The sequence below is a fragment of the Pan paniscus genome, chromosome 4 (genome assembly GCF_029289425.2).
Source record: "Pan paniscus chromosome 4, NHGRI_mPanPan1-v2.0_pri, whole genome shotgun sequence".
Classification (NCBI taxonomy): domain Eukaryota; kingdom Metazoa; phylum Chordata; class Mammalia; order Primates; family Hominidae; genus Pan; species Pan paniscus.
In genome coordinates, this window is record NC_073253.2 from 138,550,537 (window position 1) to 138,578,107 (window position 27,571).

Consider the following 27,571-nt stretch of genomic DNA (forward strand, 5'->3'; position numbering starts at 1 on the left):
GCACTTTAAGCAGTGAAGGCCACTCCCTTAAAATAAATCTTGAGATTTACTTGGTATGGGGCAAGAGTATAAAAATACACCACTTGGAGTCCTAAGTTACATTTATGGAGAGACTTGGGCAAAGTTATTCTGGGGCTATCATCGAAACTGCTTGGCTTAGGGGAAGCACTCTGATGGACAAGAGAATATTTCTGAAGGTTGTTAAAAAAAAAAGTGTGAAACACATGGCTCATCTGTATTGTAAGTGTTAGGGTCTGCCAAAGATTCCTGGCATACGTACATACCAGGCCAAATAAAGATTTTATGTATACTGAGGTTAGTTCAATACAAAAATGATAGTTTTACAGTGAAACCACACACACAAACCCTAAGAACTTTTTAAAGCCTTTCTTTCAATTCATCTACAAGTAGAATTGGATCATTTATATGATATGTGCCACACGGTACATATCATAGTAGGAAATAACAAATCAGAATTTTCTTCCACTATGTAGTATAAAAATGGATATAAAGTAAATCATGGCCCTATTCAAAGGTGTTTTTAATAATCAGGGTCCAAAAAGTAGAAGAATGTATATCAAAGACTAACATGTAGTAGTTTTCAACAAATGCCAATTTCTACACTAACTGGATACGTTATACTGACTATAAAAGCATATAATTGGTTATTTTTAATACAATATTTTGAGAAACTGCAGCCTAAATTGTATGCTTAAATTTTTTTATTTTATTTTTTTTTGAGACGGAGTCTCGCTCTGTCGCCCAGGCTGCAGTGCAGTGGCGCGATCTTGGCTCACTGCACGCTCCACTCCCGGGCTGATGCCATTTTCCTGCCTCAGCCTCCCGAGTAGCTGGGACTACAGGCGCCCGCCACCACGCCTGGCTAATTTTTTGTATTTTTAGTAGAGACGGGGTTTCACCGTGTTAGCCAGGATAGTCTCGATCTCCTGACCTCGTGATCCACCTGCCTAGGCCTCCCAAAGTGCTGGGATTACAGGCATGAGCCACCGCGCCCAACCGTATGCTTAAATTTTATTCATGTAAGAAAAATTTCTGATGTCCAACAAAAGATTCAACTGGAAATGGCAGTGATGGTATAATTAATAGAAAAATCAGATGTCAGTCACTGCCTGGGGTCGTCTTCTAGTACAGTAAGGGCAAAGGGCACTGCAATTGCTATTAAACTGTAAGAAGGAGGAAAAAATGGACAGATTTCGTAGCCTAGTCCATCAAAATCATTACTTTGTAGTTGATGTATCTTTTTTCTTTTGATGAAAGAAGTCCCTCATAGTTTGGATAGGGAGAAATTGCCCAGAAAAACATTATATACTTAAAGCTCCAAAGATCTTAAACTTTATATGTATTCAGAAAAGCACCTAAAAATGTTACTGGGTAAGCAACCACAATATATTAGAGATACGACAGAATTTTATTTGGGTTTGTCCTTTGAGCTTCATTCAAAACCTATTTCGAAATATAAAATAGGTAAAATGAAAAAATGAAGATTAGAGATAATTGGGACCGGAGAAAATAAACCAAAGGGCACTAAAAACTCAAGTGTCTTAATACATATTTAAATGGTCAAAGTATATTACATACATAGGAGATTAGAGAGCAGCAAGATGAAACTGGGTAAAATCTGGGCAGAGATCTGGTATCTAAGAAAGTGGGGAATACTGTTTTTATAACAAAAATAAACTACCCTTGTGGAACTGAAAGCAAACTTCTGTGTGCATTTTTTAGTTAATCTCTGCAGTTTTTGTAACATTTACAAGAAAGTGGGCAGCTATCATTTTATGTAAATCAATGTTTAACATGCTGACATTCTGCAGTTAAGTTTAAATAGCCTGGTCAAACGTAGATAGAGTTGTGTGTGTGGTTTGGGGAATTAGACTCTTCATAGTCATACCCATAAATCTATTTTCTATTTAACAAGATGTCTACACACAGTGTGTGCTAGATAGCACCAACAATTAGTCTCTCCTATCAAAAGAACCACATAGGTCAGTTGCAGTGGCTCACACCTGTAATACCAGCACTTTGGGAGGCCACGTTGGGAGGATCACTTAAGGCCAGGAGTTAGACACCAGCCTGGGAACATAGCAAGACCCCTTTGTCTCTACAAAAAATTAAAACAAAAATTAAAAAAAAATCAGCTGGGCATGGTAGTGTACATCCGTAGCCCTACTGGGTGGGAAGATGGCTTGAGTCTAGGAGTTCAAGGCTGCAGTGAGCCATGTTCATGTCACTGCACTCCAGCCTGGGTGACAAGAGTTAGACTCTGTCTCTAAAATAATAATAATAATAATCATAATCATAAAAGGAACCACATGGTTTCCATTCTCTCTCAGTACTGCCATCTCTTATCTGGAGGACTGCCATATTCACTTAATTGGTCTCTCCATGTAAGATTAGTCTTTGTAAAATACAAATCTGATCATGTCTCTGCCCTTATTTTTCATCTATCTAATTCCTACTCAGCTTACAGATTTAAAATTCAATGTTACTTCTTCCTTGACTTCCAAGACAGAATTAGGTGACCTTCCTCTTGTTCCTGTGGCCCTATGCCCTCTATGGTGTGCCATGCTATTTTGTGACTGACTCTGCAACCTAACTAGCAGATAAACTACTTGAATACAGGCACTATTTTATTCATTTTATACCTAGTGACTGCCTTGTTGGTGCATATTTGTTGAATAAAAGTGCTAATTTCACAATAAATACTAAGCATATGTGTTATTAGATCACCACTACCTTCACAGAACTTGCAATTTCAACCACAGCAGAATTCCAAACTTTTTTCAGAGGAAAATTTTTTAATGCTGAGATCAGTGTTAATTATACAAATTGTTATATAAACAGGGATATGAAACTCTAACTTATAACTAGTTTCAGGTTTCTTTTTTTTTTTTTTCCAAGACAGAGTCTTGCTCTGTCGCCAAGCTGGAGTGCAGTGGTGTGATCTCGGCTCACTGCAACCTCTGCCTCCCGGGTTCAAGTGATTCTCCTGCCTCAGCCTCCTGAGTAGCTGGGACTACAGGTGACACCACCATGCTCAGCTAATTTTTGTGTTTTTAGCAGAGACAGGGTTTCACCATGTTAGCCAGGATGATCTTGATCTCTTGACCTCGTGATCCGCCTGCCTTGGTCTCCCAAAGTGCGGGGAGACCAAGAAACTTTCTCAGAAACTTCTCAGTGTTGTGTGCATTCAGGTCATGGAGTTGAACGTTTCTTTTGATTGAGCAGTTTTTCAAACACTCATTTTATAGAATCTGCAAGTGGATATTTGGAGCGCTTTGAGGCCTACGGTGGAAAAGGTAATATCTTCACATAAAAACTAGACAGAAGGATTCTCACAAACTTCGGGGATTACAGGCGTGAGCCACTGCACCCGGCCCAGGTTTCTTCTTTACTTGAAAACCAAAACAAAACCCATCCAGTTCTTCCTTGAGGTTTTTTTTTTCCCACCCCCACCACTTGAAGATCTGTAATAAAACACAGATCTCCAAGTAAAAGGTATGCTTTTAAAAGGCAAACAGAAAAATGGACATGTAAATATGTATGATACAGAAACATTTCCAACCCTAGGGAATAGTTTTGAGGCTGAAAAAAGGAGTAAGAATAATAAAGTTGCTGCATGTTGTGTAAGTTTCATTATTACATAATTTCCTTTCTTTGTATATAGTCTGGCTGTACTGAATTCAGTGTGTGTAAGAAGAACTGGTGGATAAACAAACAATATGACATATTCATGAAAAAAATTTCCCATTTTTATTGGGCAGTAACATTATGCTAGTCAAGCATATATATACTGAACTGACTACATTAATTACATCTGCTTACTTGTATCTTCAAAAGTAAAATGATAAATTTTTATAAGCTACAGAGACAAACAATTGCTTTCAGATATTTATATTACCTTCCAGGTTCATTCCAGCCTGAAGACATTTTCGATAGCGGCATGCTGGGCAGTTTTTTCTTCGAATTTTATCGATGATGCAATCATTCCTTCCAGCACATAGGTAATTGTGCTGTCCTATATGGAATAAAAGGCACTATTAAAGTTTCACAGGTCTTCAAAGATATTTTATACGGACAGCCTCTGTCTTTGTTTCCAGTGGAATATAACCAAGACACCCACAGGTATTGCCTTGAGGGAATGTTCTTGCCTACATTGCCATTATGAGGTCGAGAGGTCAAAAACAACAAAAAGAGTCTCCCTTTTTCTGTTCAACAAACTGAAAACAGTGCAATAAAAAACCTTACTGCAGTATTCACATATAAAAAAAGTACACAAATCAGTGAACCATTTAATAAATTTTTACAAACCAAGAACCTTTATGTAATCAGCTCTCAGATCAAGAAACAGAACAGTACCCCAACAGGCCCCCTTTCTGCCCAATTCCAGCCAGTACCCACCAAGGGTAACTACTTTTTTGATAAACTGTGTTTTACATAGTTTGATAGATTATGTTTTTTTATTTTTATTTTTATTTTTTTGAGATGGAGTCTCCCTCTGTCGCCCAGGCTGGGAGTGTAGTAGTATAGTGGCATGACCTCACTGCAACCTCTGCCTCCCAGGTTCAAGCAATTCTCCTGGCTCAGACTCCCGAGTAGCTGGGATTACAGGTGCACGCCACCACGCCTGGCTAATTTTTACATTTTTAGTAGAGACAGGGTTTCACCATGTTGGCTAGGATTGTCTCGATCTCAGGACCTCGTGATCCACCCGCCTCGGCCTCCCGATGTGCTGGGATTACAGGCATGAGCCACCACGCCCGGCCAAGAGATTGTGTTTTAAACAAATAATAGTTTGGGGTAGATGGTTAACTGTATCAGGTTCAATTCTTTGTAAAGAATAGGCCACAAAATTGACCACTAGACTATAATTCACCTTTGTTCAGAGCTGCTCTCCAATGCCAAATATCTGTACCAGCTGTTTCAATTTCTTTTTGTACTCTATAAGTTTCCTAGCTTCTTTACTTGGACACAAAATGGAAGCACTAACCCAATTCTATCCCCTATAAATCAAAAGTACGATCAACAGATACATCTATTGATGAAGTGGTTATAATACAAAAAAGTTATACCCTATAAGGAATCTCTAAATCATTGTCCTACAGTTACTGGAAGAAAAAAAGAAAAAAAATCACCCACTGCTAAAAATGAAAAATTCCAAAGTTTTGTTTATATCCAACTGAAATGTCAGGATGTGCACATTACGCCGATATTGATTTCTTTATCCCAGGTATGTCTTGTGCACAGCTAAGACTCTGAGCTATAGGATCACAGGCACTGTACCTTCATAAGTTAAAAATAGCCCTTTGTGGTTATTAGCATGAAGTTGGACAAGTCTATCTATCTGTTCCTTATCTATAAAATGAGGAGTTTTAACTAGTATTCACTATTTCATAACACATGGCCACGTACAACTAATAGTCATTTCCTGTCAATCCATTCATTCATTCCTTGACTCATTTATTTATTTATTTTTAGACAAGTTCTTGCTACATTGCCTAGGCTGGAGTACAGTGGTGTGTCATAGCTCTTTGCAGCCTGAATCTCCTGCTTTAGCTTCCTGAGTAGCTGAGACTACAGGTGCGATGCCTGGATAACATTTTTTTTTTTTTTTCCTGTAGAGACGGGGTCTCGTTATATTGCTCAGGCTGGTCTCAAACTCCAGGCCTCAAGCAATCCTCCCATCTTGGCCTCCCAAATTGCTGGGATAATAGGTGTGAGCCACAGTGCACAGCCCATTTTCCTTGAGCCACAGTGCCCAGCCCATTTTCCTGTCAACCCTTCTGATAAGACAATGAGATATCTTATTTTGGAGTTCCTGTGTCTTCTACTACTTGGTAAATTCCCTTTCTAACTAATAGAAAGATGAGTCTTCAAGTCAGCTGAAATTTTGTGACATTGTTTTGTTTATATGGTATTCATTTTTGTGGTTAAAGTCTATTTTTGGCAAATAATTCTGGTTTTCTATTTATGGTGGGTGTGGTAGCCAGCCTCCCAAGATGGCCCCCAGTGATCTCTGCCTCCTTGAATGCATGGTCTTGTGCAGTCCCTTTCCGTCCTTTACCAAGATTGGTCTGTGTGGCCAATAAAATATGGCAGAAGTGATGGCATGTTGCATGTGAAATCAGATAATAAAAGACAATAGTTCTGCTGCATTGATCACATACTCTCTTGGATCATTTGTTATGGGGGATGTAAATTATAATGCTACTCACGTTACTCCACAGAGACCACAAGGATGCCAGCTTTAGCTAGTGTAGTAGTCCCACCTACTGATTAGAGTCAAAAGTAAAGCCCACCCCTGCCTAGTGTAAAGCTCTGAATAAAGTGCAACAACTTGCTGATACCCATATTATACTATGCCAATTTTGAGGGATAATCTATAATTCTAGCAGGTATTAAGAATGGAGTGCTAAGTGTAAGATATTTTCAATTCACAATGGGTTTATCTGGAGGCAACCCCATTGTAAGTCGAGGAGCCATACTGAATGCGTATCACTTTCCCACCATCATAAAAGTTGAAAAATCGTTAAGTCAGGGACTGTCCGTATTATTATTATCACTGCATTTATATCGTGGAAATACTTAAGCAGTTAAGAAAGTGAGGAGTAAAGTGAGGACACGAAGACGCTTCTGTCTTCTGCGTATGTGTTAAGTAACATCCACTTTATTAGGAGCAATGCACAAAGCAGGGCTGGGCTTTACTTTTGACTCTAATCAATAGGTGGGACTACTACACTGGCCAAAGCTGCCATCCTTGTAATCTTTGTGGTGTAATATGAGTAATTTTATAATTTGCTAATGTATTAAAAAGTAAAACAAAAGAAAATGACTCATCTAACTCTCATGGATATGCAAACACAACATGAGACAAATAATAATAATCCTCATACAGTGAATGAATAATTGTTTCTTTAAAAAATTAATATAATCAGAGCTTTAGGCCAAGCTACTTTCAAACTGCTTTAGAAATAACTAAATTATATGACAATTTTTTTCCTAGAGGAGTCACTGGTAGTATTAGGACATTTTAGACTCTCTTCTAATAAATTTGCTATGGAATGAATTTCTCATTCTTTAGGGAGATAATGCTGTTGCCCTGTCAGCAGTCTGAATCCATAACAAAGTAAGATTTGTGTTAATACAACATTTATATAGTGAAATCAGTTTCTCTAAAATACCTTTCCTGACCTCCTCAGACCGAGTTTCTCTCTCCCTCATCTATATTATAATCTCTGTACCTTGTCATTGTTAACTCATCTTTCACTTCAGTGGAGTGTGACTTCCCAGAGGGTAAGGATCAGGTCTTATTGGTATTTATACCACTTAGCACAGTGCCCTGGCTTAATAGAAAAAAAAAATGAATAAGAAATGAAATGAATATCTTTTTTTTTCCTGTCACAGTTCTCACTGTGACTCATTTTTGCCAGGCCAGTATAGTTGGTGACTTTGAAACCTATTAGCTTATGGAAGTTAAAGCCCATGTTTCTAATACAATGAACATTATGTTATGCCCAAACTTAACACCATCATTTCATATGATAGCACTTTCTTAGAGTGTTACCTTATGCTCCCTGACCAAACTCCCAGACATCAACTTATACTTTTCTATTTTATTCTAGATCTTTTTGTATTGTTGTTTTAAATACTTTCCTGCCCATTAGAGGACCTAGGAGCCACCCTCCTCTCCCCTCTTAACTGATATTTAGCCTTTCATGGGCTTTGCATATAATGGAAATTTCAAAATCCACCCTGAGAAATGAAAACCAAGTAGAGGAAAAATAAACTCTTCAAAACACACACTACCTTCCACTGCTCTTTTGAAGAAAACTTTACAGCTTCCACAAGTTAAGACTCCATAATGACATCCTGAAGCTTCATCAGAGCACACCAGGCAGAGTTTGGGAGGTGGTCCTGTTGTTGCTGTTGAGGAGCTGGATGGAGGAGAGCTTACATCTGGTCTCATGCTGGGGCTAAAGAAGGGGAAGAACAGTGTTATGATTTAACTGTCAAAGGAATATCAAAATACAGTTCTCTTAGCTTCTCACTTCATAGTCAGAATGCTCACAGTGAACTCTGGCTTCAAGTGCTAGCAGGCACTAAAATATCCTAGCTAAATATATTCAAATCATGTTATATTCTTCTTTAAACAAAATTAAGAATGAGGTCATTTCTTTTGAAGTGTCTCCAAAATAGAATGGTGTGGTTCTGGTTCACTTCTTCTTCTTTTTTTTTTTTTTTAGATGCTTAGGATTTATTTTTATAATCACGTTTATTAAGGTGTCACATACAGTAACATTTACTGTTTTCTAAGTCTATAATTTATGGTTTTTGTTAAATGAATATTCATGTAACTACTATCACAATCAGGAGAGAGGATATTTCCATCATCCCAAAAAGATGCCTCTTATGCCTTTAATTGCTTAGGACATAATTTTTTTCCTTATTTTAAGATCTTATACAGGCATCTTTTAAAATTCAATCAAGTGTCGTTACAATTCTACCCATGTTTCCTACTAGAGTCAAAATTTTTTTACAATCTTAAAGTTTTTGTCCCATGTCTCTAATTCCTAATGTCATCTTGGCTGAAACCACAATTTCATATGACTCAGAGAAGACTGATCCAGAAACATTTTCTATAACCTTCCTGTCTGGCTTGCAGTAAGATTGGACAAAGCACTAGGCTTTCAAAAGTGAGTTCCATTCTGCCCACTCCACTCTATGACTGTTTGGCTTGAAGAAGAAGACAGAAATGTGAATCTGCTTCTCTTACTAGGTCTTTAACATTTTTCATAGTCTCACCACAAAGAGTGCAGGTCTAGTGATTATTAGCTGTTTAAAAGATAATTTGTTGTTTTAAAAATTTTCAATCTCAAAAAAAATTTGAAAGAATTGTACAATGGATATATACTTTTTACCAATATTCACCAAGTCTTAACATTTTGCCACATTTAATGATAAAGATGTATTTTTATAAACCAATGAAACAGTGATCTATTACTGGAGGAAAAATTAATTATTGCATTTCATATTACATGACACAATGGTTTTCAATGTTGTATTTTCCTAAGGAACTTTCCTCTTACGTGCTGACTTTAGAACCAAAACTGTATTATGCAGCTAAAATGATTTTGTAGCCTTCTGCTTATAATTAGAGACTGCCCATTCCATTTTTGGTTGTGTTCTTAAGCAAATCTTCAAAAACATGGATGCTGGCAACCTGTTGATTCTGGAATTCTACATATTAAAGTCCGTTTTGCTTATCATCTATACAAGTTCATAAACATACTAGTACCTCTCTCTAAACTTTTCTTAATTTGCCTTTTCTCTAAAAAAGATGGAACTTAGAAATAAACTTAAATTGGGTGTTCGTTGTCTCTGTTATTCTTTATTATCTCTTGCTTTTATTTATTTCAGCCAATAACAGTAGTAAGTCTCAATTACAAATATGTTTAAACTAATTCACAGAGCAAAGTAACTTAAAATTTTTTTCTAGTTATCAATCTGGTTAGAAATTACATTTATCAAGTAATGTAGTTTGTTGCTAATGTTCTGTTTAGGAATAAAAGTTAAAAGGTAATAATAATGGAATGACAATTTCTTTTATAAATGTTACCTTAAGTAATTAAGCCAGTAAATCCAAACGATCGCCCTAAAGTCTATCTTCAAATGAAGCTTCCTGAATCTTGCCAACTGCCTGCTTACCTAACAGGCTTAGTCAATAGGACAGCATTCCCACCACCCTAATTCTGGGAAAAGGCCCCAGGGTTTCACATTGTTCTCTGAACACTGTTAAGAAGAATTTGTAGATGCTTCCGTATTACAAGGCATTCATTCCCTGCTAGATTTGGGCGAGTGGACTGACTACACGTCGAAAGCCTGTAACAGAATAACCTGAAATGACTCTGCTGTAGGTCCGGCACAGGCCACCCCTGATTAATGGAAACTTGTGACTAATGTAGAGGAGCTGCTTTGGGCCAGAGTTTTCCAGAGAAGTAGGAAGGTCCTGGAACAGTGAATGGTGCGACAATGTGTTGGGGAAGCAAAAACTCCTCTGGCTTCTATTCCGAAGATACTCCTATTCTTGCTCAGCCAGTCTCTGTCACCTGACATCTATTTTTAGGGACCAAACAGTTGTTTGTATATTAGTTTACAGAAAATGAGTGCATTGTTTAAAGGTTAGGACAGTATTCTGTAATGTTTCCCCCATTAATTATATATACACACATATGCATATATAGTATGTATTTATATTTTAAATAATAGTTTGTAGTACTTCGTAGTTTTAGCTCTCAATAACCCTGTGAAAATGACATCATCACCCCTGGATGCGGTCATACGGGCCATGGCAGGTGGTTCATCAGGGAGCCTATCTACGGTGAAGCTGACATATTTTAGATCCCAGCTGTACCACTTCACAGCTTCTGTTACCTTGGGTAGGTATCTACTACTTTGACCCCTGAGTTTCCTCATCAGTAAACTGGGAAGGATATCACCTGTGTGTGTGTGTTGTGAAAATAAGGTAACACATAGAAAATCTACTACAAGTTCCTGCTTCTAGCAGGCACTCAATACATGTTCCTTTTTCTTTTTCAGGAACACTGAAGATTTTATGAGTAAGTATTATATAAATGGAAGGTAGTATTAAGTCTAAATCCTAGGACCGTATTCCCAAATTCTTAGATATTACAATGTATGCAAAACATGTTCAGGCCACTCAACTGTAAGCTACAGATGACAAGGGAAAGTAAAAATGAACAAATGGATTGATAGTACAGTAGCTGAAAATTTGGAACCTCAATCAGGCTTTTGGCATCCCTTCAGGCAGTCGTTCTGGGCTACATCAGATAAGAACTGAGTACATGGAAAGCTGCCAGATGTACCATAGACTTCGGTGAAAAAAAACAATTTTTGTCATACAAATAGGAGGAGTAAGATAGCCTATAATGAACACCATTGGAAAAAATGGATGAATGCTAAATGGTATTCAGTTGCAAGTTTGATATTGTTAAAAGGGCTAGGGTACAACAAAATGGTTAGAACTCAAGAGAAAACCATATGGAATTGACATCTTTTATTAAGGATACATGGCAGAAGGAACCAAAAGTATACCATAGTAAGAGTGCATATTTCACCCCCTTTGAATGGGAAAGCTAAAATATCCTGGTCTTAAGGGCATCATTATCTGTAATAGTTATTGATTGCTCAATGTGTGTTCACTCACAGCTGTGCCAAACATTCTGAGAATGTTAAGTTCCATTATGAACTATTGCTAGGGTGCTTGCTTTTAAGTGAGGAACCCTTGGAACAAAATGCCTTGTTCCAGGTGAATACCTGAATGCTGGTGGTTCCCAATCAGAATGGCAAATGTAGTAGAAACCGAATAATTCCTGAGGCTGAGTTTATGTTAGAGTTCAGAGAGAGAAAACCATGCATAAAGCTAGATATGTCTACTTAGTTTTGTTGCAAGCAAAGCAACTGCTACAAGGAGGATTACGGGTGAAAGTCATGGATGGATTATGAGTTAATCACACACCTAGAGAAGCATGTAAAATGTGCAGGTAAATTACACCCATTCATTCAGGCAGACGTTTCCTGGCACCTGAATGAAAGGCAAGCACTGTGAGGATCCAGTATCATGCTACAAATGATAACGAACCTTGAAACTCTGGTCTAGGATGGAGTACCAGAATATTTTGTAGCCGCCTCTTGTGTCTCAGTACTATTACGAAGAGAATCAGCTTTACATACAGACAAATCTGGGTTCAAATCCTAGTTCCAGTGCTCTAATAGCTGTGACAGTGGCTAGCTGACTTAACTTCTTTGAGTCTATTCCCTTATTAGTGCCATTTTAGGGGGTTTGTGTGGATTATATATATTAGAGTTATATAAAGCATTGTTACATACTTGGTGATCATCACACAATAGGTCTCTACCCTACCCCCAAGGATTATCTTCTTCCTTTCTGGAGGATCTTAGGGAAAGAGAAGTGCTACAGTCTTCCCCATGAGCCTGTAGAAGGTTAATGGTCCTCCAGAAACTTAAGTTCAGGTAATTATAGATTGCCTTTTCTGATTACTACACCAAAATTTGACAATTTCGTTTTTTAAAGGTTTTAGTATTGCAATGTGGAATCCAAAACTGTTATCAATGAACTTTTGATTGTTACATTGAAATCTGTCAGTCTATCTTGCACTTTGAATGTATCTTTTACCCATGCATGATTTTGTATTATCATGCATTAGTCATCTGGAAAATACTGGTTCACTGAGTTATGCAGATCTTTCAAATGTTGACATAGTTCATTATGTAATATAAAAGAGTCACATTTGTCAAGCTCACAGTGGCAGATACAAGTCTTCAAAAATTCTGATTTTTGCTTGAAACCTATATTTTATCAATTGGCAACAAATACTTTAAGTTGTTTTCCTTAAAGTGCTAAGTTTACTTCAGTCATTTTTGGGAAAACATCGCCAAATACCCAAGGCTGAAAACCAGAGTTTATCTCTCATGGTACTCCATGAAAAAAAGTAGGTTAACTCACAGTTTAATCTCATACACACTTTTCTTTGAGACAACTATCAAATGCTATATGCGATATAAGTGGATTATGCAACTTCTCATTTTGTCACACTGACATGAGAAAGACCACATGTATTTAAGGGTTGAAATTTAATGTAATTAATAATTTTTTTGCTTCTTCAAAGATTTTAAGTGCATGACAGTGAATACAGTAACTACTGTATACTAAGATGCCAACAGTTTTACTCATCTTTGCTTTTGTACCATTATTGCAAATGTTGACATAATGAAATGGCAAATAAAGTACGTGTTACTGTGAAAATAGTCTGCCCTTTAAGGGGAGACTCCCAGGGCCCCATGGACCACACTGGAAGAATTGTTGTTATGGAGACTAGTAAGGTAAAGATTCTAAACCAGATAGGCTACAATTCATAACCTAATTCTACAATGTAATAGCTTGGTGACCTTTTAATCTTTCTCAATCTCAATTGCCCTATTGCTAATAGGAATGGTAATGTACCTGACAAAAGGATACAGTATCGCTTACTAAATTAGAGGCTTCCCTGACAGAGAAAGGGGCAGAGTTGGTAAACTATTACCCAAATGACATGATTGGCTTAGTCTTCAATTTAAGTGAATTAATCAGCAATTTTTCAGTGTAATGCAAGAAATCTATTTGGGAGAAAAAAAACAAAGATATTATCACCTCAGAAAGCAAGTGTTAATATGGAAAAAAATTCCAGAAATAAAGCTGCTATAACTGGATTAATTTTTTACAACTACCAATAGAATATTCCCATTGGCTTGTCAGTTTTTGTCCAAACACCGTAACACAGTAGTTCTCAACAGAGAGCAATTTTGCTCTCTAGGAGACATTTGGCAGTGTCTGAAAACACTTTTGGTTATCACGGTTGGGGAAATGCTATTGGCATCTAAGTGAGAAGAGGCGAGGGATGCTGCTAACCAGCCTACAAGGCACAGGACAGCCCCCACCACAAAGAAGTATCCAGCTTCAAATGTTAATAATGCTGAGGATGAGAAAACCTGGCCATAAAGCTTTAAGCAACATAAAGTGGAAAAGAAAAAAAAAAGGGACCAGAAACATTTTAAAACCTAAACTATGCTTAAAAATGCAACAACTGCACTACCGAAGCAGCCCTAAACAGTCCATTCAAGACAAGTCCAAAAAGAGATTCAAAACAGAACTGAAGCCAAGCCATGGACTATACAGCTTAGTTATCAAGTACAGGATTGGCTTGAGCCAGTAATTTCTTTTTCCCTCTAGCGCTAGCACTAAAAGGTAGTTTTTACACATTAAAGTCACCTGCACTTTTCTTATCTTTGTTCATTAGGAAAAATGTAAATACTCAGCTGCACACACCAGGTGATTATATTTTCTGACTGCCCATTTATCTCTGCATTAGCTAAAGGATTACTGATTTGTTTGATAATAAGCTATGGAATAGTTTTCAAATCAAATAGAAAAATGCTTTAGGGGAAACCTTTCACAATATTTCTGTTAAATGGTTTTAGCAGAACACATTTTATCTTATTTAACAAGCCAAAGAGAGACTGATTATTCTCTTTGCTTTGCATTTATTGAGAGAGGTTTGCATTGGTTTCAACTTTAGGTTCTTATTAAGATAGTTCATCCAAACTCTGCATCATTTATATTCACTCCTCTTGGGGAGAGGGTTACAGCAACAAAACCTATACATTAATAGATCAAGAGAATGTTCAGTAAAGGATTTTTCAGACCTCTAAGACACCAGTGGCCTACTACTCAGTGTCTCTGGGCTTGGTTTCCCTGTCTGTAAAACGAAGGTCTTGATTTAATTAGCTCCAAATAAGCTGGCCATATCTTGCAAGATGGGTTTGGGGATGGAAAAGTGGAGAGGAAAACACTTGGATCTGTAAAGGGTTTCTTAGGTCCTGTGTATTTATTTGTAGAGAGAATATAATCATGTTATCTATGCTACTTAAAGTCTAATCTGTCTCACAGAAATAATGTATTTCTTTCTCATTGGAAGAATTAATCCAGTTTGGTCACTGTGTTTGGGTAACTTACTTCCTAACAGCTGTATCCTTCTTTGCTCTTCAAACCAAGTGTCAAAGATGGAGAAAAACAGAGTAAGTCTTGAGACCCCAAGCACTCCCTTCTCAGGCTGTGTGTTATCAGTTCTGTTTGCTCAGGCTTGCATTAGGGGATGCGAGTTTTAAGCAGAAGCAATAATAGTACATTGAATGGTAAACAGAATACCAAGAACCAGTATGGTAAGAAGAAAGACTAAAAACTTTTTGATCGCATGGTTATTTCTAGAATGAAGACCGGATTTTGTTCCCACCTTATGGTTCCTCACACATAAGAGCATACAAGGATAATAGATGGTTCATAATTCAGAATTAGGAACATGATGTCTTCAGAGAAGGCAAGAACATGTTGGAGACAATAGTGCAGTTATTGACTTTTTCCAACAAGGTATCTCGAGCATCTTTGAAATGCCATTTGTGTTCACCTCAAATACAACAGTAACTTATTTCTAAATATTTTATTCGATTCTTAAAGAGAGATTTGAATTTCTCTATGTTTAGTAACCCAGACTTACATGCAGAGATTTTGCCAATTCTAACCCATCTTCCACATCCTATTTATTACTCCCTGTAACACTATGTCAGGACCTATTCCTTCCCATCCACTCTGACCGCTGCCATTCTAATGCATGCCTTCTCTCACCTCTTGCTTTAACCACTGCAATGGTTGATACTAAGTAGTCCTTCTGGCACTGGCTTCTCTTTCCATTCTATCCCCCACACACTGCTAAAACTCTTTTCTCAACATGATTAAAAATCTGAAGGGCTCCTCCACTGTTTATAGTACAAGCTCAGTATGGTCCATAATTTGGTCTTTTTATTCTTCCAGTCATATGTCTTATCACTCCCCTACATAATCCATGTAGTTTCTTTATCACTACAGGGATCCTGGATTCTACAAATATTTATCAAGTACCTATGATAGGAGTAGCTTTTGCTAAGATCTGTTTTCCCTGCCTGAAGTGTCCACCATGGTATTCCTGATCCATGACAGCTTCTAGACTTCCTAAAACACTGCCATATAGCACTTTGCACAGATGATCCTATGTTACCTTTTGATGTATATGTATCCTGTTTCTATCAATAATCTCTTTTAGGTAGGGCCCATGTCTTGGGTCTCTCCATATCGCCAGCATCTTGTACAAAGTTCAGTATATGTTCACTTATTTTTTTATTTATACTTTCTATCTTTATCTGTTTTGCAAAAGAACTCTGAGACAGCTAACATGGTAAATATTTATGAGATTATAATCAGAATACAGGTATAACCTCACCATTACTTGGCACTATTATGCAAGCTCTTTCTTTGTATAGATTATCCCATTTAATCCTCTCCACAGACCTATGAGGTGGGTACTATTTTCAGCATTTACAGATGAAGAAACAAGATTTAGAAAAGTTGAGTTGCCTAAAGTGATCTAAGTAACTAGTAAAGTCAGGGTTCAAACCCAGGTCTTTCTGACACCAACATCAGTGTTCTTAAGCAATCTTCTTCCTTTTCCACTATGATAAAGTGTCAGAACTGAGAAGCTGAGGTATATCCAGGCCTTCAACTTGAGAAATAACACTTTCTACTTTGTAGGCTGAAGTTTGATGTCTTGATGACATAATGCAAAAAAGGTGGCAATTTTTTTCTGTGTCTGCCTCCAATCATGACCTGCAAATGAAGATTTTTGCCCAAATAGGGATTGCCAGACTAGGTCAAATAGGTAAAAACATTTGTCTTAAAACTGTGTGACGATCTGTGTCATTTGACCAAATTTTCAAATGTTCCTCAAACTAATGGATATCTGATATTGCATAATTAGCAGTTCCTAAATCCTAAAAAGACATTTATAAAAACAAATGGAAATGCAGAACAGTTGTGTCTATATTCGTATCAATATAAAGGAAGGAAAAGGAACCCTCAGAACCAATCTCAACCTGATTTAAAGCCACATTACCCTTTCCTTCCCTCAAAGGCAAAGGCTTAATTCTTTAATTCTTAGATTCTCACATTAACATGAGAACTTTTTGGTTTCTCTGTCATGCCAGTATACTAGACAAGTTTCTTTTGCTATCTGGATTTCACTCAGGTTTTGATGCTGCTGCTCTCACTTCACACTCAGGTCCCTACATATCCACTGAAACAATTTAAAGGAATAATCTTAGGTACAGGACTCCCCACTTACCTGTGGTTTCACTTTTGACAGTTTCAGGTACCTGCAGTTAACCGCAGTTTGAAAACATTAAGTGGAAAATTCCAGAAATAAACAATTAATAAGTTTTAAATTCTGTGCAATTCTGAATAATGAAATCTTATGCCCTGGAACGTGAATCATCCCTTTGTCCAGCATATCCACACTGGAGACGCTCCCTGCCGGTTAGTCCCTTACTAGCCATCTGTATTAGTTGTTTTCACACTGCTGATAAAGATATACCTAAAACTGGGAAGAAAAAGAGGTTTAATTGGACTTACAGTTCCACATGGCTGGGGAAGCCTCACAATCATGGCAGGAGGTGAAAAGTACTTCTTACATGGTGGTGGCAAGAGAAAAATGAGGAAGAGGCAAAAGTGGAAACCCCTGATAAACCCATGAGATCTTGTCAGTCTTATTCACTATCATAAGAATAGCACAGGAAAGACCAGCCCCCATGATTCAATTACTGCACCCCCACCCCCGGGTCCCTCCCACAACACATGGGAATTCTGGGACATACAATTCAAGTTGAGATTAGGGTGGGGACACAGCCAAACCATATCATTCCACCCCTGGCCCCTCCGAATCTCATGTCCTCACATTTCAAAACCAATCATGCCTTCCCAATAGTCCCCCAAAGTCTTAGCTTATTTCAGTATTAACCCAGAAGTCCACAGTCCAAAGTCTCATCTGAGACAAGGCTAGTAAGTCCCTTCTGCCTATGAGCCTATAAAATCAAAAGCAAGCTAGTTACTTCCAGATACAAGGGCCGGAGGGATGGGGGGCAGGGGGTAGGGGAGTGTCACAGGTTAAATACAGCTGTTCCAAATGGGAGAAATTGGCCAAAACAAAGGGGTTACGGGGCCCATGCAAGTCTGAAATCCAGTGAGTTAGTCAAATTTTAAAGCCCCAAAATGATCTCCTTTGACTCCAGGTCTCATATCCAGGTCACGCTGATGCAAAAGATGGATTCCCATGGTCTTGGGCAGCTCCGCCCCTGTGACTTTGCAGGGTACAGCCTACCTCCCGGCTGCTTTCACAGGCTGGCATTGAGTGTCTGTGGCTTTTCCAGGTACATGGTGCAAGTTGTTGGTGGATCTACCATTCTGGGGTCTGGAGGATGATGGCTCTCTTCCCACAGCTCCACTGGGCAGTGCCCCAGTAGGGATTCTGTGTGAGGGCTCCAATCCCACATTTCCCTTCTGCACTGCCCTAGCAAAGGTTCTCCATGACAGCCCTGCCCTGCAGTAATACTTCTGCCTGGGCATCTAGGTGTTTCCATACGTCTTCTAAAATCTAGGCAGAGGTTCCCAAACCTCAATTCTTGACTTCTGTGTACCCACAGGCTCAGCACCATGTGGAAGCTGCCAAGGCTTGGGGCCTCCACCCTCTGAAGTCACAGCCTGAGCTCTATATTGGCTCCTTTCAGCCACAGCTGGAGCAGCTGGGACACAGGGCACAAAGTCCCTAGCCTACACATAGCATGAGGACCGTGGGCCTGGCCCACGAAACCACTTTTTCCTCCTGGGTCTCTGGGCCTGTGATGGGAAGGGCTGCTGTGAAGGTCTCTGACATGGCCATGGAGACATTTTCCCCGTGGTCTTGGGGATTAACATTAGGCTCCTTGCTACTTATGCAAATATCTGCAGCCAGCTTTAATTTCTTCTCAAAAAAATGGGTTTCTCTTTTCAACTGCATTGTCAGGCTGCAAATTTTCTGAAGTTTTATGCTGTTTCCCTTTTAAAACAGAATGCTTTTAACAGCACCGAAGTCACCTTTTGAGTGCTTTGCTGCTTAGAAATTTCTTCCACCAGATACCCTAAATCATCTCTCTCAAGTTCAAAGTTCCACAAATCTCTAGGGCAGAGGCAAAATGCTGCCAGTCTTTTTGCTAAAACATAACATAGTAACCTTTGCTCCAGTTCTCAAAAAGTTCCTAATATCCATCTGAGACCACCTCAGCCTGGATCTTATTGTTCATATCACTATCAGCATGTTGGTCAAAGCCATTCAACATGTCTCTAGGAGGTTCCTAACTTTCCCACATTTTCCCGTCTTCTTCTGAGTCCTCCAAAGTTCCAAAGTCGCTTCCACATTTTTGGGTATCTTTTCAGCAACACCCACTCTACTGGTACCAATTTACTGTATTAGTCCATTTTCATGCTTGTGATAAAGACACACCCAAAACTGGGAACAAAAAGAGGTTTAATTGGACTTAAGAGTTCCACATGGCTGGGGAGGCCTCAGAATCATGGTGGGAGGCAAAAGGTACTTCTTACATGGTGGTGGCAAAAGAAAAATGAGGAAGAGGCAAAAGGGGAAACCCCTGATAAACCCATCAGATTATGTGAGACTTATTAACTATCACGAGAATAGCAAGGGAAAGACCAGACCCTGTGATTCAATTAGCTCCCCCTGGGTCCCTCCCACAACACATAGGAATTCTGGGAGATACAATTCACATTGAGATTTTGGTGAGGACACAGCCAAACCGCATCACTATCTCTGTTACCAGTTGGACTGCCACAGTATCACAGTGCTTGTGTTCAAGTAACCCTTATTTTACTTAATAGTGGCCCTAAAGCACAATAATAGTGATGCTGGCATATTGTTACAATTGTTTTATTTTATTATTAGTTACTATTACTCTTTTACTCTTCCTAATTAGTAAGTTAAACTTTAACCATAGGTATGCATGTATAGGAAAAACAATATACATATAGGATTTGGGATTATCTGTGGTCTGTGGTTTCAAGCATACACTAGGGGTTTTGGAACCTATCCTCCATGAATAAGGGGTGGGGGCTGCTATATTTAGTAAATAATGAAAACATTGGTAACCTTACCCCTAGAAGATCAAGGAGGAAAGAAATAGTTTTTAAAATTATATAAAAGTTATATAGCAGACATCTGCAATACAGCCAGTTAGATAAAAAATTTAAGACTGAAAAAAGTTTTCAGTAGGTGAAACAAAATATCTCTTTCACAATAATAATCATACTGGAAACTACTGACTTGTAATTCTGTGTGTCAAGCTGCATGACTAGGTACAGTACACAAATAAATTATCTCAAATAATTTTTACTGAGTCCATTTTACAGATAAGAATACAAAAATTGGGCCTTTTATTTGCCCAAAGTCACATTATAAGGCAACACCTGGATCTGAATTCAGCTCTGCCTAATTCCAAAATCTATGCACCTCATAACCTTGTGACTGTTGCCTGGCAGGGGCCTGCAGAGTAGCATCCATTAAGCTTGACAGAGTTTTTTAAGATTATGTGGGTCACTTAACAGACAGTCTTAAGGTAAGGTTAAACATCAAAGTTAATTTCTGTTTTCTATCTATCCTGGCCCTTCTATCCTTCATATCACAATGGAGCACAAATTATAATTAAGAGATACAAAAGCATTCAGTCACTTCCATTTTTTTCTTTAGATACTTACTATATTAAGTCTTAAATGAACATATTGGCATTCCAAATTATTAAGATAATGTCATGCTGGTCATTAAAATGCTAAATTAACATGAAGACTACATTTCAAAAATACAAAAGTATAAATAGGAGTGTTTTGTATATTCATACCACGATTTTTGCCCTTAGAGGAACTCTGAAGTACATTGTTATATGTCTGACTAATGTATTCAACCCTGGAATTTTTGGGGAAGCATTTGTTTTTTTTCTGAAATATACTGTCCCACTAAAGTATCAAATTGGGCATACATGATGACATGAAAAGCATTTCCCAAACCATAGTTAATTTAAGTAAAATGAACTTAATATTATACAGCCTTAACTAGAAATGAGATGTCTTGCCACACTACCAGTTTTGTCAATAGAAGTTGAGTGAATAGATTTATATCTATTAACTAGAAAAAAGTATAGGCATAAATTAACATGTCATCTGATGTGAGCAGACTGAGAAAGCCAACAAATTTCTAGTTATTCAATTTAAAGGACACTGAAGTACCACAATGTATACATTCAATTTGACTACATAATAATAGCTGCTATTTACTTAGCACTTCTTCATCTACATATTCTGTAATCTTCATTACTATCCTGTATTAGTCCATTCTGACACTGCTATAAAGATACTATCTGAGACTGGGTAATTTACACGGAAAGGAGGTTTAATTGACTCACAGTTCTGCATGGCTGGGGAGGCCTCAGGAAACTTATGATCATGGTGGAAGGGGCAGGGGAAGCAAGACACGTCTTACCTGGCTGCAGGAGAGAGAAAGAGCACAGGGGAAACTGCCACATTTAAACCATCAACTCTCCTGAGAACTCCCTATCACAAGAACAGCATGGAAAAAACTCCCCCCATGATCCAACTGCCTCCCACCAGGTCCCTCCCCCAAAACATGCCAGTTACAATTCAAGATTAGATTTGGGTGGGGACACAGAGCCAAACCATATTAGTTTGCACTTGCTCCCTCTCAAATCCCATGTCTTTTTACATTTTAAAACCAATTATGCCTTCACAACAGTCCCCCAAAGTCTTATTACAGCATTAACTCAAAAGTCCAAGACCAAAGTCTCATCTGAGACATGGCAAGTCCCTTCCACATATGAGCCTATAAAATCAAAAGCAAGTTAGTTACTTCCAAGATACAATGAGGGAACAGGCATTGGGTAAATGTTCCTGTTCCAAATGGGAGAAATTGGTCAAACCAAGGGCCACAGGCCCCATGAAATCTGAAACCCAGCTGGGCAGCCCTTAAATCTAAAAGCTCCAAAATCCCCATTGACTCCATGTCTCACATTCAGGGCACACTGAAGTAAGGGGTGGGCTTTCATACCCTTGGGCAGCTCCGCCCCTGTGGCTCAGCAGGGTACCCCTGTGGCTTTCACAGGCTGGCATTCTGTGGCTTTTCCAGGCGCATACTGCAAACTGTCGGTGAATCTACCTTTCTGGGGCCTGGAGGACAGAGGCCCTCTTCTCACAGCTCCACTAGGTAGTGCCCCAGTGGGGACTCTGTATGAGGGATCCAACCCCATATTTCCCTTCCGCATTGCCCTAGCAGAGGTTCTCCATGAAGGCTCTGCCTCCATGGCAGACTTCTGCCTGGACATCCAGGCGTTTCTATACATCCTCTTAAATATAGGCACAGGTTCCCAAACCTCAACTCTTGTCTTCTGCGCACCTGCAGGCCCAACACCACATGAAAGCTGCCAAAGCTTGGGGCTTGCACCCTCTGAAGCAATGGTGCGAGCTGTAACTTGGCCCCTTACAGCCACAGCTGGAGCTGGAGCATCAGGGATGCAGGGCACCATGTCGTGAGGCTGTACAGAGCAGCAGGGCCCTGAGCAGGAAACCATTTTTCCCTCCTAGTTCTCAGGCCTGTGATGGGAGGGTCTGCCCCGAAGATCTCTGCCATGCCCTGGAGACATTTTCTCCATTGTCTTGGTTATTAACATTCGGCTCCTTGTTACTTATTACTTATTACTTTTTACTTATTATTACTTATTACTCCTTGTTACTTATTCAGATTTCTGCAGCTGGCTTGAATTCCTCCCCAGAAAATGGGGTTTTCTTTTCTACTACATGGTCAGGCTGCAAATTTTCTAAACCTTTATGTTCTGCTTCACTTCTAAACCTAAGTTCCAATTTCAGACCATATCTTCGTGAATGCACATGACTGAACGCTTTCAGAATCAGCCAAGTCACCACTAGGATGCTTTGCTGCTTAGAAATTTTCTTCTGCCAAATACCCTAAATCATCTCAAAGTTCATCAGTTCTCTAGGGCAGGGGTAAAATGCTGCCAGTCTTTTTGCTAAAGCATAGCAAAAATAACCTTTGCTCCAGTTCCCAATAAGTTCCTCATCTCTGAGACCATTTCAGCCTGGACTTCATTGTCCAGGTCACTATCAGCATTTTGGACAAAAGTATTCAAAACAAGTCTCTAGGACGTTCCAAACTTTCCTATATCTTCCAGTTTTCTTCTGAGCCCTCCAAACTGTTCTAACCACTACCTGTTACCCAGTTCCAAAGTCACTTCCGCATTTTCAGGTTATCTTTATAGCAGTACCCAACCCTGCCAGTACCAATTCTCTGTATTAGCCAGTTTTTACACTACTATAAAGAATATCTGAGACTGGGTAATTTATAAGGGAGGTTTAATTTACTCATAGTTCTGCATAGCTGGGGAGGCCTCAAGAAACATACAATCATGGCAGAAGGCAAAGAGGAAGCAAGGAAAGTCTTACATGGTGGCAGGAGAGAGAGAAAGCACAGGGGAAACTGCCATATTTAAACCATCAGATGTTTTGCGATCTCCCACACTATCACGAGAACAGCATGGAGGAAATCACCTCCATGATCCAAACACCTCACACCAGGTCCCTCCCTCAATATATGGGGATTACAATTCAAGATAAGATTTGGGTGGGGGGACAGAGCCAAACCATATCACATCCTGAAAGTAGGTATCTCTAATCCCATTTGACAGATGCAGAAACTAGGACTCAGAAATGTTAGAGAATTGGTCCCAGAACACTATATTATACATTTATTAAGAGGCAAAATCTAAATTTGCATTCAAGATTCCAAGTCTACTGCTGCTTTATTTTTTTGCACATGCCAATAGTAAAAGCTTGGTTTTCAAACTGTATCACAGATTAAGATAGATTAAATTAGAACAATATTATAATAATTAGAGGATGTTAGAACTCCTCTATTTCACAGAAATAAAGGTTAAATGATACCCAAAGTAACAGGTATCATAGGTAAGAAATTAACACCTTTTTTAAAATACCAATACTCATGTATTATTCCTTTACCCTGCATTCTCCAGATACAGATAAAAGGGCTGACTACATTTTTTTAAAATATGTGAATTGTTCTAAAATTCAATACTTTTCTACATTCTGGTGAGATCCTCTTGGTAAATTATATAATTAAATATCAGTCAAAACATACTAAAAAATGTATTGTGGTGCTGCATATAATGTATATGTACTCTGATTTTCACATATTTGTCTACATATACATTTGTCAATTCACAATAACAGAGTGATGTGCCAAGTAAACTATCGTGTAGTTTCACTTTTGAAAATTTAACAATAGAATATAAGTTTTGTTTTTCACAGTCTAAGTAAGTATAGGTTACTGTGGTTCATTTTAGAACATTCATTAGAAAAGTAACGTGTCTCTTCTAAAATGCTATCTGCTAACATTTTAGAAACTGTATGTTAAATAAAGAAGAAACATTTAAAGCAAGTGATGATGTAATTTTTGTTTTAAAATTTTAGGGATATTCTGCACAATGTAAAAATTTCAAGGGCACACTTAGCACTTTTTTCGAGAAAGAATAAATGGTAGCTACTGTTGTAGTGGGAGATGTGCAATGTGGAAGCTTTAAAATTGATAAACATTTATAAGCAAAATAATAGTAAATAATCTTTTCCTTTTTTCTAAAATAATCGTCAGATTTACAAGTGAAATCAATACTGTATTCTCTCAAACTTGTTTTAAAAGCTTTGTCAGAGTTTGTATCTTCATAAAAGTATTGCAAAAATTAATTTTAACAAACCAAATGCCTCTTGAAAAGTATCAAAAGGAATAAGAATGTGAATGTCAGCCATAAGAAAGCATTTTTAAAACTGTGTTTTCATATAAGCAGTTCTGCATGCAGGAAACAGAAACTGCTCAGTACCACTGCAGATTGGACACTGCTGTTAACAGCTCCAAAGTCTAAGAGAAGTGGAATCTCTGAAAATAAAAGTCATTACTTAAAATTTTAATTACCAACATAATTTTTAGAGTTGTTACTTTCAACAAAATCATCCCTGAAAAAACTTCACAAGTAAAAATAGTTAAATACAACAACAAAGAATTGCAGGGGATAGAAAGAATCGATATTGTTAAAATCGCCATACTGCCCAAAGCAATTAGCGGGTTCAGTGCTATTGCTCTCAAAATACCAACGACATTCTTCACAGAATTAGAAAAAAACTATTTTAAAATTCATATAGAATCAAAAAAAGGACACAAATAGCCAAAGCAATCCTAAGCCAAAAGAACAAAGCTGGAGGCACCGTATTACCCGACTTCAAACTACTACAAGGCTAAAGTAACCAAAACAGCATGGTATTGGTACAAAACAGACACATAGACCAATGCAACAGAATAGAGCCCAGAAATAAGACCACACACTTAAAACCATCCGATCTTCAACAAAGTCAACAAAAACAAGTAATGGGGAAAGGACTCCCTATTCAATAAGTGGTGCTGGGATATCATCTCACACCAGTCAGAACAGCTATTATTAAAAAGTCAGAAAATAATAGATCCTGGTGAGGTTGCAGAGAAAGGGAAATGCTTATACACTCCTGGTGGAAGTGTAAATTAATCCAGCCATTGTGGAAAGCAGTTTGATGATTTCTCAAAGAACTTAAAACAGAACTACCATTCGACCCAGCAATCTCATCACTGGGTATATACCCAGAGGAATATAAATGATTCTACCATAAAGACGCATGCATGTGTATGTTCACTGCAGTACTACTCATAATAGCAAAGACATAGAATCAACCTAAAAGCCCATCAACAGAAGACTGCATAAAGAAAATGTGGTACATATACACCATGGAATTCTACACAGCGATAAAAAGAATGAGATCATGTCCTTTGCGGCAACATGGATGGAGCTGGCAGCCATTATCCTCAGCAAACTAACACAGGAATAGAAAACCAAATACCACATGTTCTTCTCAGTTATAACTAGGAACTAAACATTGAGTACACAGGGACACAAAGAAGGGAAGGACAGACACTGGGGCCTACTTGAGGGTGGGAAGAGAATGAAGACTAAAAACCTATCCATCAAGTACTGTGTTTATTTCCTGGGTGATGAAATAATCTGTACGGCAAACCCCTGTGGCACAAAATTTGCCTATATAACAAACCTGCACATGTACCTCTGAACCTAAAATAAAAGTTTAACAAAAAAGAATTGCAGGGTTTTTTGGGGAGTGGGCGGGGGAGAAAAGGAACCAATAAAACAATGATTATGACAAAACCTTTATCCATAGTTTAAAATTAGAACACAAAACATCTAACCATCTGCCAAAACAAGAATCACAAAATTGATATTTTAAGGACAAGTCATTAATTTGTAGCATAAATAGCTGACAATCTTAGACTAAATGTGTCATTGCTGATAAATGATTCACATCTTCAATACTGAAAGCTGACAAGCATTCAGAACATTAAAACAATATATCACAACACAGACTGTTAAATATTAGGTGGACAGTCAGTGCATGAGTTTAGCTGTACCAGGATTATTTTAAGAAAGTTCGGGCACTTTGAGTGTTTTTTTTTTTTTTTAATCCATAACTTTCTGTAAGAACCACACTGTGGATCATAACATCTGAGCTATAAGGATTAAGAGTGTAACTGGGGCCCGCTGGGTGGGGGGGTGGGACAGCATTAGGAAAAATAGCTAACGCATGCCGGGCTTAATACCTGATGGGTTGATAGGTACAGCAAACCACCATGGCCACATGTTTACCTATGTAACCTGCACATCCTGCACATGTACCCTGGAACTTAAAATAAAAATAATAATTAAAAAAAAGAATTGAATAGCTGCACCACTAGAAAGATGGTGGAGCAAGACAGAAGAAAGGAAAAGGGCTCAGGTTTAAATGACTGGAATCATTCCTACATGATTCCTGGCGGCAGAAACGTGACAAGGTGCGTCTCAGACGACTAGAAGTGAAACCTCATGCCTTGGAATTGCCAGATAAACATTCCTTGGCCTTTGTTGTATGCATCGAAAGGATTGATGGCGTGAGTTTACTGGTGCAGAGAACCATTGCAAGACTTCGCCTAAAGAAAATTTTTAGTGGTGTCTTTGTAAAAGTTACCCCCCAGAATCTAAAAATGCTGCGTATAGTGGAACCTTATGTGACCTGGGGATTTCCAAATCTGAAGTCTGTCCGAGAACTCATTTTGAAATGTGGACAAGCCAAGGTCAAGAATAAGACCATCCCTCTGACAGACAACACAGTGATTGAGGAGCACCTGGGGAAGTTTGGCGTCATTTGCTTGGAAGACCTCATTCATGAAATTGCCTTCCCAGGGAAGCATTTCCAGGAGATCTCATGGTTCTTGCGCCCTTTCCACCTCTCAGTGGCCCGTCATGCTACCAAAAATAGAGTGGGCTTCCTCAAGGAGATGGGCACACCTGGCTATCGGGGTGAACACATCAATCAGCTCATCCGTCAGCTGAACTAGACCCAGGTGAGGCAGGGCTGAAAACTGCCCTTGGGCTGACTTTTGATAGGCCATGCCTTGCCACTTTACAAGTTCTTTTTGCATTTACTAGTATTTAAGAGTAACCTTGAGATTGGGAGGAAAGAGGAGGCTGGTACAAATAGATGGAGACCTGCTGGGATCAGTGAATGCCTGATTAGGACATGGGGCTATGCATAGCCTAAGAGTTATAGGCTTAAAGATGTCGAGTAACTAAAAACTGTATTGCTGGCTGGGCGCGGTGGCTCACGCCTGTAATCCCAGCACTTTGGGAGGCCAAGGCGGGCAGACCATGAGGTCAGGAGATTGAGACCATCCTGGCCAACATGGTGAAACCCTGTCTCTACTAAAAATACAAAAATGAGCTGGGTGTGGTGGCGCGTGCCTGTAGTCCCAGCTACTCGAGAGGCTAAGGCAGGAAAATCACTTGAACCCAGGAGGCAGAGATTGCAGTGAGCCAAGATTGCGCCAGTGCACTCCAGCTGGGTGAC

General features: G+C 38.7%; 1 protein-coding gene and 1 pseudogene across 2 annotated transcripts in view; one reads left to right on the top strand and one right to left on the bottom strand.

The window, feature by feature from the left end:
• Positions 1–27,571, bottom strand: part of NR3C1 (nuclear receptor subfamily 3 group C member 1) — a 454,994-nt gene that overhangs the window by 28,261 nt on the left and 399,162 nt on the right. Inside the window, exons 3-4 of one of the 2 annotated variants that reach the window (XM_034960705.3) lie at positions 7,822–7,991; positions 3,920–4,036 (exon numbers count right to left, since the gene is read on the bottom strand). In XM_034960705.3, coding sequence (XP_034816596.1) covers positions 3,920–4,036; positions 7,822–7,991 — 287 coding nt within the window. The remainder of the gene's footprint in view (positions 1–3,919; positions 4,037–7,821; positions 7,992–27,571) is intronic. The other variant, XM_055112738.2, reaches the window with a different exon arrangement.
• Positions 10,328–27,178, top strand: LOC112439823 (large ribosomal subunit protein uL30-like 1; annotated as a pseudogene).